Here is a 16,089-nt window from a genome sequence, read left to right as displayed (position 1 = left end):
ACCAAGACCCCAACCGCTCTCGCAGGTGGATAGAAGCACAGAATCCCTACTATGCAGAAGGAGGCCATTCGGCCCATTGAGCCTGCACTGACTCTCTGAGGAAGCATCTTACCCAGGCCCTTTCCCTATCCCCACAACCTCACACATTTCCCATGGCCAATCCACATAACCGATACAGCTTTGGGCTGGTGTAGCAGATCATAGAATAGAATCATAGAATCCCTACAGTGCAGAAGAAGGCCATTCGGCCCATTGAGTCTGCTCCAACTCTCCAAAAAAGCATCCCACCCAGACCCTGACCCTGTAACCCCACATATTTACCCCGCTAATCCCCCTAACCTACACATCTTGGGACACTCGGGGGCAATTTAGCACGGCCAATCCACTTAAACGGCACATCTTTGGACTGTGGGAGGAAACCGGAGCACCCGGAGGAAACCCACGCAGACACGGGGAGAACATGCAAACTCCACACAGGCAGTCACCCGAGACTGGAATTGAACCTGGGTCCCTGGCGCGGTGAGGCAGCAGTGCTAACCCACTGTGCCACAGTGCCGATCCCATGGCTCTATTTCAGACAAGCGTGGGGTGAGTTCGCCCCAGTGCCCAGACCAAGATGTATCCCTTAGCCCGTTCCCACACAAACAGATTATCTGATCATTATCACTCTGGTGTATGCGGGAGCTTGCTGTGCGCTAATTGGCAGCTGTGATTCCTGCAATATGAAAGGGCCTACTTCAAAAGTACTTGATTGGCTGCGCACTTTGAGAAAGCCCCTTGGCGTAAAAGGCGCCATATAAATGCTAGCTTTTCTTTCCCTTTTTACAGGAGATTAATAATGCAATGTGCTTTCTCAGGTTTGTGAATCGGATAGACTGGTGATGTTGGCCAGGAGACAGCAACCTTTAATCAACAGTGGCACTGACCTTAAACAGTTCTGTTGCCGTGTCAACACTCTTATAAAACGGACTGCGGAATCACAGAATAATACAACACAAAGGGGTTCTGCATCTTGTCCCGCTGTTAGTGGCATCTTGCTGTGTGTAACTTGAGTACCGTTTCTTAAACAACAACAGCGTCTGTACCTTCAAAGTAATCTGAGGCGTTTTTGATTGTTCACAGGACCCGATGCGATAGCGTACAAATCAAAATGATCGGGATGGATTCAGCAATGAGAGACTCAAGCCATGAACCCGTTGACCACTAGATGGTGCAATTGTTGAAGAAATGCACCAATCTCCAGCCTTTATATAGTCAAAGATGGTCTGTTCCTATCCCGGGCCAACTGAGAATCGGTTAACGGAACATCAGCTAAGATCTGGTGGGGGGAATATGTTGGGTTTCTTGCTTAAACCCTCATGCCTGCCTTTGTTACCTTTAGACTTGACGATTCCAATACGCTCCTGTCTGTCATCCCACATTCTAGTCATGATGTGGAGATGCCGGCGTTGGACTGGGGTAAACACATAAGAAGTCTCACAACACCAGGTTAAAGTCCAACAGGTTTATTTGGTAGCAAAGTCCACTAGCTTTCAGAGCGCTGCTCCTTCGTCAGGACCTGACGAAGGAGCAGCGCTCTGAAAGCTAGTGGATTTTGCTACCAAATAAACCTGTTGGACTTTAACCTGGTGTTGTGAGACTTCTTCCTGTGTTTATCCCACATTCTACCCAGTGTGGAGTTGAGGTTATCCAAATCCCTGTGGCCTAACACGCACCAAGTCCCTTCCACCTATCACCCTGATGCTCGCTGACCCACACTGGCTCCCAGTCAAGCAGACAACACCTGGCAGCGCGGTGGCACAGTGGTTAGCACTGCTGCCTCACAGCGCCAGGGACCCAGGTTCGATTCCTGGCTTGGGTCACTGTCTGCGCGGAGTCTGCATGTTCTCCCCGTGTCTGTGTGGGTTTCCTCTGGGTGCTCCGGTTTCCTCCCACAGTCCGAAAGACGTGGTTAGGTGGATTGGCCATGCTAAATTCTCCCTCAGTGTACCCGAACAGGCGCCGGAGTGTGGCGACTAGGGGATTTTCACCGTAACTTCATTGCAGTGTTATTTAAGAGGGATTTGGATGGGTAAATGAATTGAATAGGGGGGAAATAGAGGGATATGGACCGTGTAAGGGCAGAAGGTTTTTTTTTGGGTTAGGGCATCATGATCGGCACAGGCTTGGAGGGTGTCCAGAGGAGGTTCACAAGAATGATTCCAGGAATGAAGGGTTTGTCATATGAGGAGCAGTTGAGGACTCTGGGTCTGTACTCGATGGAGTTTAGAAGGATGAGGGTGGATCTAATTGAAACTGACAGAATTCTGAGTGGCCGAGATAGAGTGGACGTGGAGAGGATGTTTCCAGTGGGAGAGACTAGAACTCGAGGGCACAGCCTCAGAGTGAAGGGACGCTCCTTTAAAACTGAGATGAGGAGGAATTTCTTCAGCCAGAGTGGTGAATTGTGAAACTCCTTGCCACAGAAGGTTGTGTAGGCCAGGTCATTGAGTGTTTTGAAGACAAACATATGTAGGTTTTTGATCAATAAGGGGATCAAGGGTTACGGGGGGAAGGCAGGAGAATGGGGATGAGAATCATATCAGCCATGATTGAATGGCGGAGCAGACTCGTGAAGGCCGCCTTGGAGAACGCTTACCCGAAGATCAGAGGCTGAATGCCTGTGACCACTGAAGTACTTCAGCGGTCACGGGCATTCAGCCTCTGATCTTCGGGTAAGCGTTCTCCAAGGCGGCCTTCACGACACACGACAGCGCAGAGTCGCTGAGCAGAAACTGATAGCCAAGTTCCGCACACATGAGGACGGCCTAAACCGGGATCTTGGGTTTATGTCACACTATCAGTAACCCCCCACAGCTTGCCTCCTGGACTTGCAGAATCTCACTGGCTGTCCTGTCTGGAGACAATACATATCTCTTTAACCTGTGCTTAATGCTCCCTCCACTCACATTGCCTGTATCTTTAAGACCTGGTTGGCTGTAGAGATTCGCATTCTAATCAGTATTCTGTAACTTGATTTTGTGTCTCTGTGCCCTGTTTGAGAGCAGATATCCACTCCATCTGACGAAGGAGCAGCACTCCGAAAGCTAATGGCATTTGCTACCAAATAAACCTGTTGGACTTTAACCTGGTGTTGTTAAAACTCTTACTCTAATTGCACCCCAAGATTACTAATTATCACATCTTGCCCCGTGTTTTAAAGAGCTTCAAGTTCTTAGGTGTCCAGATCACAAACAACCTGTCCTGCGCCCCCCCCCCCCCCCCACCTTCCCGCCCCCCCAAGCCAACACTATAATTAAGAAAGCCCACCAACGCCTCTACTTTCTCAGAAGGCAAAGGAAATTGGGCATGGTCGCTACGACTCTCGCCACCTTTTACAGATGCACCATAGAAAGCATTCTTTCTGGTTGTATCACAGCTTGGTATGGCTCCTGCTCTGCCCAAGACCACAAGAAACTACAAAGAGTCATGAATGAAGCCCAGTACATCACACAAACCAGCCTCCCATCCATTGACTCTGTCTACACTCCCTGCTGCCTTAGGAAAGCAGTCAGCATAATCAAGGACCTCACGCACCCCGGTCATGCTCTCTTCCATCTCCTCCCATCGGGAAAAAGATACAAAAGTCAGAGGACACGTACCAACCGACTCAAGAACAGCTCCTTCCCTGATGCCATCAGACTTTTGAATGGACCTACCTCGCATTAAGTTGTTCTTTCTCTGTAACATACTAGAGTCTGCACTCTCTCCTTTCTTTCTCTATGAACAGTATGTTTTGTCTGTATGGCTCGCAAGAAACAATACTTTTCACTGTGATGCGCGATTGATTCACACGGGAGGCTAGGACGTACCCGGGAATAAAGGCTTTTATTCACAACAAGAATAGAGCATACTACTTAACAATACTATCCCAGACTAAGGGCTACTAGGAAGTAGCAGTGACCTTTATACTCCTATAGGAAGGCGGAGCCAAACGGAGTGTACCACAGAACAATGCTAACAGGTGGAACACCCCAACCCTAACCCCAACAGTAACAAGAGTAACATATGTACAAGTACCCATAGTGGTAACCATCTATGGTTCACCACACACTGTATGTTAATACATATGTCAATAATAAACCGAATCAGCTTACCTGTTCCTAGATGATAGGAGATGTTTGCCAGTTGGCACTGGTACTGGTTGGGCAAAGAGTTCATTTGAAAGAATGTGCCCGAATCTTTATTCTCGATAATCTGGACCTTGGAATCCACTTCTCCAAAACAGAGGTCTTCCACCGTGATATTGGCACAGGAGGGGGGTGGTTTATTCACCACAATAACTATCACCTGCGCTTTACACTCCCTCTTCTGAAGTGGCTTGGGAACAGCAAAGATGTGCAGTGTGATCTTGTACAACTCAGGTCCACCCATGTTACCTGCAGCAGAAGGAAAGACAACGCTGACATGACTCCATGGTTGCGTGAGAAGCTTTGACCACTGCTCCAAATCTATAAGGGGCAATTTTAACCCTATCTGCCAGCCGGAAACCCGGCAGAGGATCAGCATAAGATTTGCTCTGGGAGCCATAGACTACCAACAATAAAAAAGGAAGGGTTCGAGCAAAAAAGTGCTTTTAAAGCAAATTATTAAGAAGCAATGGTTTATGAAGAGAGATTGGGCAGTTTAGGCCTATACTCTCTGGAGTTTAGAAGAATGAGGGGAGATCTAATGGAGGTATACAAGATGCTAAAGGGGATTGATAGGGGAGGCATAGAGAGGATGTTTCCTCTTGTGGGGCAATCTAGAATGAGAGATAAAAGCAAATTATTGCAGATACTGGAATCTGGAACTAAAAGAGAAAATGCTGGAAAATCTCAGCCGGTCTGGCAGCGTCTGTAAGGAGAGAAAAGAGCTGACGTTTCGAGTCCAGACGACCCTTTGTCAAAGCAAATCTAGAATGAGAGGTCAGTTTTAGGATAAGGGGTCGCAGATTTAAAACAGAGAATAGGAGAAATTACTTCTCTCGAGGCGTCATGAGTCTGTGGAATTCACCACCCCAGAGCCTGGTGGATCCCGGGACATAGAGCAAATTTGACACATTTTTAATTAGTAATGGGTTGAAGGGTTATGGCGAGCGGGTAGGAAAGTGGGGTTGAAGCGGAGATCAGCCACGGTCGTATTGAATGTTGGAACAGGCTTTAGGGGCTGAATGGTCAGCAATGGTGATGTCATTGAAACACACAGGATTCAGAAGTATCCTGTCAGGGTGAATGCAGAGAGGTTTCATAGAATCATAGAATCCCGAAAGTGCAGAAGGAGGCCATTTGGCCCATCGAGTCTGCACCGACCACAATCCCACCCAGGCCCTATCTCCATAACCCCAGGCATTTACCCTAGCTGGTTCCTTCCCCCTGACACTAAGGGGCAATTTAGCACGGCCAATCCACCTAACGCGCACATCTTCGGACTGTGGGAGGAAACCGGAGCACCCGGAGGAAACCCCCGCAGACACGGGGAGAATGTACAAACCCCACACAGACAGTGACCCAAGCCGGGAATCGAACCCGGGTCCCTGGCGCTGTGAGGCAGCAGTGCTAACCCACTGTGCCACCATAATGTGACATTACCTACTGCCTCCCCTTCTACGCCTAGTCTTGCCAGCGACATTCACATCCAATGAATAGATGTATTTTTAAAACTTTTGTTTCCGGTCCCTCTTTTGTATTATTCCATTCTTATTAAATCATAACCACCTTAATTTAATGTTATGCAATGGTATCCATGAAATATCAATGTTACCTACACGGTCACACGATAAAAACGCCGCACTTACCCAGCAGGTTGAGGTCATTCTCCTCCAGTGTCTTGTTCAGGTAAAAGACCCCCGTTCTCTCATCAATCCTGAACCACTGGTGTCGAAATCCATTCAGCAGGTTATTGCAGAACCCAAAGTAGGCCGTGCGATCCCCCTCGTCAGCTAAGGCATAGACCTGAAGGAGTGGCGTGTCCGCTGGCTGGCCAACGTACACAGTCGTCTGGTAGGTCTTCCGGGGGAAGTACAGTCCGAGCACAACTGGATGGAAGATAGAAGAAACGTGTGTGAGAGACGGAGAGTAAGAGGGAGGGGCGGAAGCGGGAGAAAGAAGAGAAAAATAGAAAGAAGATCGACAAGGTTGGAGTCGGATGAAAAAGAGAGCAGAAGGGAGAGGAGGAGAGAAAAATGGAAAAGGCAAGAGAGATAGAACGAAGAATAAAGAATATTACAGCACAGGGACAGGCCCTTTGGCCCTCAAAGCCTGCACCAACCATGCTGCCTGACTGAACTAAAACCCCCTACTCTTCCGGGGACCATATCCCTCTATTCCCATCCTATTCATGTATTTGTCAAGACGCCTCTTAAAAGTCACTATCGTATCTGCTTCCACTATCTCCCCCGGCAGCGAGTTCAAGGCATCCACCACCCTCTGTGTAAAAAACTTGCCTCGTACATCTCCTTTAAACCTTGCCCCTCACACCTTAACCCATGCCCCCTGGTAATTGACTCTTCCACCCTGGGAAAAAGCTTCTGACTATCCACTCTGTCCATGCCCCTCATAATCTTGTCGACTTCTATCAGGTCGCCCCCTCAACCTCCGTCGTTCCAGTGAAAACAAACCAAGTTTCTCCAACCTCTCCTCATAGCTAATGCCCTCCATACCAGGCAACATCTTAGTAAAGCTTTCCTGTACCTAGATAGTGAAAACAAGGAGAAAACATATATCTGTTTTATATAGCTCGTAAACGGCGGAATTGGTGACTTCTGTTGTGGGAAATTTCAAAACTCAAAACTTGTCAAATTTCTTTAAATTTACTCTATCTCTCCTAAATTTATCTCCGACCTTTTGAACCTGAGCTTCCTTGTCCAATCACCATAGTTTAATACGAAATCATGTTTCAGATATCCTCCCGTTTAATGAATGTTTACATCTGATTGATCAACACATTGGTAACAGCAACAATAAACAGGGTTCATGCCCCCAATCAGACAGCAAACCAAAGAATTCAGTGCTTTAGATAAATATTTGCAAGGTGACATCTGGCAACTGTGACAACCGTAGTAAGAAGTTTAACAACACCAGGTTAAAGTCCAACAGGTTTATTTGGTAGCAAAAGCCACACAAGCTTTCGGAGTCCCAAGCCCCTTCTTCAGGTGAGTGGGAATTCTGTTTACAAACAGGGCATATAAAGACACAGACTCAATTTACATGAATACTGGTTGGAATGCGAATACTTACAGCTAATCAAGTCTTTAAGATACAAACAATGTGAGTGGAGAGAGCATCAAGACAGGCTAAAGAGATGTGTATTGTCTCCAGACAGGTTCCACTCACATTGTTTGTATCTTAAAGACTTGATTAGCTGTAAGTATTCGCATTCCAACCAGTATTCATGTAAATTGAGTTTGTGTCTTTATATGCCCTGTTTGTAAACAGAATTCCCACTCACCTGAAGAAGGGGCTTGGGGCTCCGAAAGCTTGTGTGGCTTTTGCTACCAAATAAACCTGTTGGACTTTAACCTGGTGTTGTTAAACTTCTTACTGTGTTTACCCCAGTCCAACGCCGGCATCTCCACATCATAACTGTGACAACACGCAGGACTTACATGGGGAATCCCTGACTGACCTCCGCGCAGTACGCATAGAATACGAGTGATTGGTGATTATCTTACCAGGTGAAACCTGTATACCGAGCCCTTTATAAAGCAGGCCCCTGAGCGGGTCCATTACTGTATTGCCTTGGTTGGCTCCTGTTTGTGTTCACCACAGGCTTGTAGTTTTGCTTCATTTTACTTTGTGCAATAAAGCACCATTCCTTTACAACTGACATCTGAGTTATTCCAGTGCCCAAGTATTACTCAAAATGCTTCTCCATATTAAACCATGGCTTTGGAACACGGGCTGAGAGAGAGCGGGCTGAAAGGGGAAAAAATAAATTTAGCGCTTCATGTCGGATGTTGTCCTTGGCACAGAGCGATGTGTATTCGGAATGAGGGAGCAACAGAAATGGAGAGTACTTGGGATCCTCGGTAAGGGGGCTGTCAGCTGTGGCTCAGTGAGAAAGCTGTGGGTTTGAGACAACACACCGCAGAATTGGATTGGGAGGTTTGTCCCCAGAAGAGCAAGCTCAGAGGCTGGCGAGTGCAAAGACTTGTGCCACCACCCATTTGCTCATGCCATTCCACCCCTGGCCATCTTGCTGGCAGAAGGGCACCTCCCAGTGGTAGATGACCAGTTAAGGGCGGTTTGTCAGCAATTGTTGGAGGGCAGCTGGGATATTTCGCCATTTCAGAGACAAACTGGGCAGAGCACCCGTCAGTCAGTTGTATTCCCAATGTTACAGATACAAGGGCGGCACGGTGGCACAGTGGTTAGCACTGCTACCCCGCAGCACCAGGGACCCGGGTTTGATTCCCAGCTTGGGTCACTGTCCGTGAGGAGTCTGCACGTTCTCCCCATGTCTGAGTGGGTTTCCTCCAAGTGCCCCAGTTTCCTCCCACAGTTTGAAAGATGTGCTGGTCAGGTGCATTGGCCATGCTAAATTCTCCCCCAGTGTACCCAAAGAGGTGCAGAGTGTGGCAACTAAGGGATTTTCACAGTAACTTCATTGCAGTGTTAATGTAAGCCTACTTGCGACACTAATAACTTAAACTTAGTGGGATGTTATCTGCAAATGCATTACAGCAGCCATTTTCAAGCCAATTTCACTCCAATAGTGCTTAAAGATCTTATTTATGTCAAAGGCAGGCATCTGTGACAATAAAAGTGGCACATGTAGCACAGTGGTTAGCACTGCTGCTTCACAGCTCCAGGGTCCTGGGTTCGATTCCCGGCTCGGGTCACTGTCTGTGTGGAGTTTGCACATTCTCCTTGTGTCTACGTGGGTTTTCTCCGGGTGCTCCGGTTTCCTCCCACAGTCCAAAGATGTGCGGGTTAGGTTGATTGGCCAGGTTAAAAATTGCCCCTTAGAGTCCTGAGATGCGTAGGTTAGAGGGATTAGCAGGTAAATATGTGGGGGTAGGGCCTGGGTGGGATTGTGGTCGGTGCAGACTCGATGGGCCGAATGGCCTCCTTCTGCATTGTAGGGTTTCTATGATTTCTATGATCTCCTCCTGCTCCTTATTAAACAGGCACTCTGGCCATATTGGGCAATGCTTTGTTTTAGTCGGACAAGGCTATGAGCTTGTGCATTCATGTTAAACTCATGACCTTGACAACTCTTGCAAAAAGGATCATGATAAAGATCGCTTGCAGCTTTGTAAGGGAGTCCGGGGGAGATCTCTCTCTCTCTGTGTCCTGCACAGCTGCACTCCCTCAAGCAACCCCGTCACAAAACAGTGATTCAGCTCAACGATATCTATCGGGTTGCCAACTGTAATTAAATATATTCCTGGAGGTTCCATCACATGACCTGCCCGCACGCGCCAGCCATTAGTCGGCCAACACGCCCATCCCCGTGACGCACTGCTCTTATTCGCCAATTGGAAAGGCAGAAGACTCATTATCCAATTGGATGATGCTTGATTGTCCCTCCCGTCCCATTTTCAATATTTTTATATCTGGGAAAGAGAAATATTCAAAGACAGTGAAACATAAAATCTTTTTTTTAATGTTCTAATGGTTTTTCTCCAGGGTTTTACACAGCAGTGTCCTAGAGATTGACCTTCAAACCCTGGAAACTCCAGGCCAATCCTGGAGGATTTACCAAACAGCCACAACGATAAAAATTCACTGAACTGCCTAAAATTGTCTCTGAGGCAGTGGCGTGCTCTTTAATGTAAGGGTGGCACGGTGGCACAGTGTTTAGCACTGCTGCCTCACAGTGCTAGGGACCTGGGTTCAATTCCACACTGTCTGTGTGGAGTTTGCACGTTCTCCCTGTGTCTGCGTGGGTTTCATAGAATCCCTGCAGTGCAGAAGGAGGCCCTTCAGCCCATCGAGTCTGCACCAACCACAATCCCACCCAGGCCCTATCTCCTTAACCCCACACATTTACCCTGCTAATCCCCGTCACACTATGGGTAAATTTAGCATGGCCAATCAACCTAACCCGCACATCTTTAGACCGTGGGGGGGAACTGGAGCACCCGGAGGAAACCCACACAGACACATGGAAAAATGTGCAAACTCCACACAGACAGTGACCCAAGCCGGGAATTGAACCCGGGTCCCTGGCGCTGTGAGGCAGCAGTGCTAACCACTGTTCTCCAGATGCTCCAGATTCCTCCCACAGTCCAAAGATGTATGGGTTAGGTGGATTGGCCATGCTAAATTGTTCCATAGTGTCGGGGGGACTAGCTCGGGTAAATGCATGGGGTTATGGGGATGGAGCCTGGGTGGAATTGTGGCACGGTAGAGATTCTATAACATTGTGTCAACCAGTTCTTAATTTCAACAGTGTTTTCAAATGAACACAAACAGGCTTGTTGTATGAGGAACAGTTGAAGACTCTGGGTCTGTACTCATTGGAGTTTAGAAGGATGAGGGGGGATCTTATTGAAACTTACAGGATACTGCGAGACCTGGATAGAGTGGACGTGGAGAGGATGTTTCCACTCGTAGGAAAAACTAGAACCAGAGGGCACAACCTCAGATTAAAGGGACGATCCTTTAAAACAGAGATGAGGAGGAATTTCTTCAGCCAGAGAGTGGTGAATCTATGGAACTCTTTGCCGCAGAAGGCTGTGGAGGCCAGGTCATTGAGTGTCTTTAAAACGGAGCTAGATAGGTTTGTGATTATTAAGGGGGTCAAGGGTTATGGGGAAAAGGCAGGAGAATGGAGATGAGAAAAATATCAGCCATGATTGAATGGCGGAGCAGACTCGATGGGCTGAATGGCCTAATTCTGCTCCTATGTCTTATGGGATGTTCAAACAAATCAAAAAAAAATTCTTTGAAAGGGCCTCTGTTGCGAAGTTGAGTAAAATGTTAGAATTTGGTGTTTGCAAAATTAAAAATTGTAAAGTGCCAAGAGGTGAAAGTATTGCATGGTCCCTTTAAAAAGGTGGTGTTATTTTCTGTGCTTAGAGAGTTAAAAAAAATGCAGGTGCATATAGAGAACTCAGACTGAAACATTTATATCGAAGGGCCAAGCAGCAGTGTCGCCATGACAACAAACAGGCTTTTGAATTTTTTGAATTCAACCAATCAATTTGACTTAGGCACTTAGATACCAAGCACCCATTGAATTTGAAACTGATGGTTTTGGCAACCGAGGACCAATCCTATTGTGGGGGATATGGATATGTCACCACAGGTATAAAAGAGCCGGCAGTGGGACAATAAGCAGAGACAGCAACTGCCCTCTGCCAGCGTAACAGCTTCATTTATGTCTTAAGAGAAAGCCTCATCTCGATAGCGAAGGTACCAAAGAAGATGGAAGTGCCAGGCAGAAGAATCAACAGAGAAAGCCGAATATTCCGAAAGACAAAATCAGGTTGTAATTTTGAGAGTGAGTAAAATTCTATTTTTTTTTGTTAAAAACTGGGAATTGTATTTATCCAAACAGCTTTCCATTAGAATCGTGTTTTATTCCGTTTATTAATAGTTAGTGAACTTGTTCATTGTTAGTTAGATAAATAAAGTATTAATTGTTTCTTTTAAAGAGAGAGTGTCAGGTAGTTTTTTTGATTTAACCAGTAAAAGTTGCTGGGGAGCAGATCGTAGCACTTCACACTCACTCTTACAGAATATGAGGCGAGGTATTCCTCTGAGTGGTTAGGTGTTAGTTCTCAGAGGGGGGAATCCACCTCTGCTTCATAACAGCCTCTGTTCAGCTAGCTTCCCAAATGGAAACGATTAGTCTGGTGGACAGGCAGGCACATTCGGAAAATCACTGAGAACGTCACAAGTGCGCTCGTCTTAAAGCACAACACTCAAAAACGTGCCTCTGCTGTTGAAGCAAGTTTTGCGTGTCAAAATGCATTTGCCAATTCAGATTTGGAATTGTGACGTTAGATAGACAGGGCAACTTCAGCACTAACCAAACATAGCGACCGAAACGCAGGACGGTCACTGATAAATTCAAAGCAGAATTCATGAAAAACTGCTTTACCGTAACACCAACAACTTACATTTATATAGCACCTTTAATATCCCAAGGAAAGACTAAGGAAATTGGGCATGTCTGCTACAACTCTCACCAACTTCTACAGATGCACCATAGAAAGCATTCTTTCCGGATGTATCACAGCTTGGTATGGCTCCTGCTCTGCCCAAGACCACAAGAAACTACAAAGGATCGTGAATGTAGCCCAGTCCATAACGCAAACCAGCCTCCCATCCACTAACTCTGTCTACACTTCCCACTGCCTTGGAAAAGTAGCCAGAATAATCAAGGACCCCACGCACCCTGGATATTCTCTCTTCCACCTTCTTCCGTCAGGAAAAAGATACAAAAGTCTGAGGACACGTACCAACCGACTCAAGAACAGCTTCTTCCCTGCTGCCGTCAGACTTTTGAATGGACCAACCTCGCACTAAGTTGATCTTTCTCTACAGCCTAGCTGTGACTGTAACACTACATTCTGCACCCGCTCCTTTCCCTCTCCCCTATGTACTCTATGTACGGTATGCTTTGTCTGTATAGCGAGCAATCAACAATACTTTTCATTGTATACTAATGCATGTGACAATAATACATCAAATCAACAAGGTACTAAGAGCAATCAGTCAAAGGTATGGAGCTGGAATGTGCTGCCACGGGGATTAGTTGAGGCAAATAGCATCAACACATTAAGCTGAATAAGCACATGGAGGAGGAAGGAATGAAAGGCTTTGTTAATAGGGTGAGATGAAGAGAGACTGAGAGGTGGTGTGTGTACAGCATAAAGACTGGCATTGATTTGTTGGACTGAATGCTCCGTTTCTGTGCTGTCAGTTCAATGTAGTGTGGTTCTATATGTCAGAGCAGTCTTTCCTTGGGATATTAAAGGTGCTATATAAATGTAAGTTGTTGGTGTTACGGGAAAGCAGTTTTTCATGAATTCCGCTTTGAATTTATCGGTGACCGTCCTGCGTTTCGGTCGCTATGTTTGGTTAGTGCTGAAGTTGCCCTGTCTATCTAATGTCACAATTCCAAATCTGAATTGGCAAATGCATTTTGACACGCAAAACTTGCTTCAACAGCAGAGGTACGTTTTTGAGTGTTGTGCTTTAAGACAAGCGCACTTGTGACGTTCTCTGTGGCTTTCCGAATGTGCCTGCCTGTCCACCAGACTAATCGTTTCCATTTGGGAAGCTAGCTGAACTGTACGTCATATCACGCCTGCCTTTGCCAAGTAGTATATCCAGTAACATACTTCGTGCAATGCCATGGGGGATCCTTCAGTATCACCGCAGTTTCATGATTGACTGGTCATCTCATACAGTAACAGGTTAAAGAGATAGGTTTTAAAGTGTGACTTAAAGGAAGGGCAAGTGGTAGAGAGGGGCGGAGAGATTGGGGGTGGGGTCGGGGGGGGTGGGGAGAAAATTCCAGAGCTCAAGGGGCAGATATGGAATGATTAAAATGGATGATGTGCAAGAGACCAGATTTGGAGGGGCATGGGGATCTCAGAGGGTTGTGGGGCTGTAGAATCATAGAAATAGAATCATAGAAACCCTACAGTGTAGAAAGAGGCCATTCGGCCCATCGAGTCTGCACCGACCACAATCCCACCCAGGCCCTACCCCCATATCCCTACTTATTTACCCGCTAATCCCTCTAACCTACCCATCTCAAGACACTAAGGGGCAATTTTAGCATGGCCAATCAACCTAACCCGCACACCTTTGGACTGTGGGAGGAAACCGGAGCACCCGGAGTAAACCCACGCAGGCACGAGGAGAATGTACAAACTCCACACAGACAGTGACCCAAGCCGGGAATCGAACCCAGGTCCCTGGAGCTGTGAAGCAGCAGTGCTAACCACCGTGCTACCGTGCCGCCCCAGTAGAAGGTAAAGTAAAAGTAAAGTTTATTTATTAGTCACACATAGGCTTACATTCACATTGCAATGAAGTTACAATGAAAATCCCCTAGTTAACAACATAGGAAGGCAAGAATTATTTTACGACTGATTTAACACACAACCGATTAAACCCTCCCACAGCCAGACAGAGCATTGATGAACCCATTCTCAGGTTAACAGGAATCCTCAAACAAACCAGGCAAGGCTGAGAATCCAAATGAAACCATGCAGGGAAGAAATTGAAAACATACCAAAAGTCATAGAATCCCTACAGTGCGGAAGAAGGCCATTCAGCCCATCGAGTCTGCACCAACAACAATCCCACCCAGGCCCAATCCCCATAACCCCATGCATTTACCCTAGCTAGTCCCCCTGACACTAAGGGTCATTTTAGCATGGCCAATCCACCTAACCCGCACATCTTTCGGACTGTGGGAGGAAACCAGAGCACCCGGAGGAAACCCACGCAGACACGGGGAGAAGGTGCAGACTCCGCACAGACAGTGACCCAAGCTGGGAATCGAACTGGGGTCCCTGGCGCTGTGAGGCAGCAGTGCTAACCACTGTGCCACCGTGCCGACATAGTGAAGCCATGGAGGGATTTGGGAAAGAAAGCTGAGAGCGTTAAAATCAGGTTGTTGTCAGATCGGGAGCCAATGGAAGGCACCAAGAACAGGGATGGAAATAAGTTCCCTGCATCATGAAGGGCTCCAAATAGATCTAATCTGGATTGATTTCTTTTTATATGTTGTTGCCAGTCTTCACAAAGAAATAAATGAGGTTTAAAAAAAAAGGAAATGAGATTCAGCTCAGCGAATTCAAATGGAAAAGCTTGTGAGAAGATGCAGGGGATGAGTTTCTGGAAATGAAGGTTCTGAGTTAGAATAGGTTACAATCGTAGATTTAGACAGCCCTTATGTACGGCTTGAGAAACAGAATTGATATCTTGTTAGGAATCATAGAAATGTCTCATTTAGTTCATCGTTATTAATTCGATCTCTGGTTTAGTGTTTCTGGAGAAGCTCATCCTGGGCACAACAGGAGGACACCATGAATATCGGACAAATCAAGTGTGCTCCAACCAGCCAGACTGTTCCGATTTTCCTTCATCACCTTGCGGAAGTTAAAATGCTCAGATTTTTAAATAAATCATGCCTTCTCTATAACAGCTTGTGAGAATATTATTGGTTGCAAACCTTCAAGGGAGCCTGTCTGCTTTAGACTAATCTTCTCTTGCCTCGGCCTCAAAACATTCCACTTTTTGACCTTCACCGGAAAGCGAACAAGACCAGATTTTTTTCCGTAACAAATACCAAAGGCGAGATATGGGGATATGCTATGCAAATGATTTTGATTTGATTTGATTTTTGATTTGATTTATTATTGTCACATGTATTAACATACAGTGAAAAGTGTTGTTTGTTGCACCCTATACAGACAAAGCATACAGTTCATAGAGAAGGAAACGAGAGGGTGCAGAATGTAGTGTTACAGTCATAGCTAGGGTGTAGAGAAAGATCAACTTAATGCAAGGGAAGTCCATTCAAAAGTCTGACGGCAGCAGGGAAGAAGCTGTTCTTGAGTCGGTTGGTACGTGACCTCAGACTTTTGTATCTTTTTCCCGAAGGAAGAAGGTGGAGGAGAGAATGTCCGGGGTGTGTGGGGTCCTTAATTATGCTGGTTGCTTTTCTGAGGCAGCGGGAAGTGTAGACAGAGTCAATGGATGGGAGGCTGGTTTGTGTGATGGATTGGGCTACATTCACGACCTTTTGTAGTTCCTTGCAGTCTTGGGCAGAGGATTAGCAGAAGCCAATTTTTCATCGAATGAGAGGGCGAAAAGCCAGGATTTAATTGGCAAATCTGTAAGTCAATGAAAGATGTGAAAAATCTCTTGTTCCTGATTTGCTGTCATTGACTATAACTGCTGAGCTGTTTCTCTGTAACCTCAGAACCACTCCAGCCATTTCGATGGGGGGAGGGGGGGGCTTCTCCTTGTGCACAAGTAATTAAAGACCTTGCATTGGATGCATGCTGTCCAGCGCTGTTTGTTTTAAGAGTTGACTAAGTGTGCCTAAGGTTGCTGGTACCCAAGGATCTCTGACAACCTCAACCATCACCTG

The 16,089-nt window shown here is 46.5% G+C and overlaps 2 protein-coding genes across 2 annotated transcripts in view; both read right to left on the bottom strand.

Annotated features, from left to right (window-relative positions):
* Positions 1-4,205, bottom strand: part of ret (ret proto-oncogene receptor tyrosine kinase) — a 53,537-nt gene extending 49,332 nt beyond the window's left edge. The window contains exon 1 of the mRNA XM_078199434.1: positions 4,137-4,205. Coding sequence (XP_078055560.1) covers positions 4,137-4,200 — 64 coding nt within the window. The 5' untranslated portion in view covers positions 4,201-4,205. The remainder of the gene's footprint in view (positions 1-4,136) is intronic.
* Positions 4,206-4,222: 17 nt separating this feature from the next.
* LOC144480127 (proto-oncogene tyrosine-protein kinase receptor Ret-like) overlaps positions 4,223-16,089 on the bottom strand; it is a 75,722-nt gene continuing 63,855 nt past the window's right edge. Inside the window, exons 2-4 of the mRNA XM_078199273.1 lie at positions 5,816-6,055; positions 4,341-4,418; positions 4,223-4,236 (exon numbers count right to left, since the gene is read on the bottom strand). Coding sequence (XP_078055399.1) covers positions 4,223-4,236; positions 4,341-4,418; positions 5,816-6,055 — 332 coding nt within the window. The remainder of the gene's footprint in view (positions 4,237-4,340; positions 4,419-5,815; positions 6,056-16,089) is intronic.

This window comes from Mustelus asterias, chromosome 28 (assembly GCF_964213995.1).
Source record: "Mustelus asterias chromosome 28, sMusAst1.hap1.1, whole genome shotgun sequence".
Lineage (NCBI taxonomy): Eukaryota > Metazoa > Chordata > Chondrichthyes > Carcharhiniformes > Triakidae > Mustelus > Mustelus asterias.
Note: the sequence above shows the minus strand (reverse complement) of the source record. Positions and strands in the feature narration are given on the sequence as shown.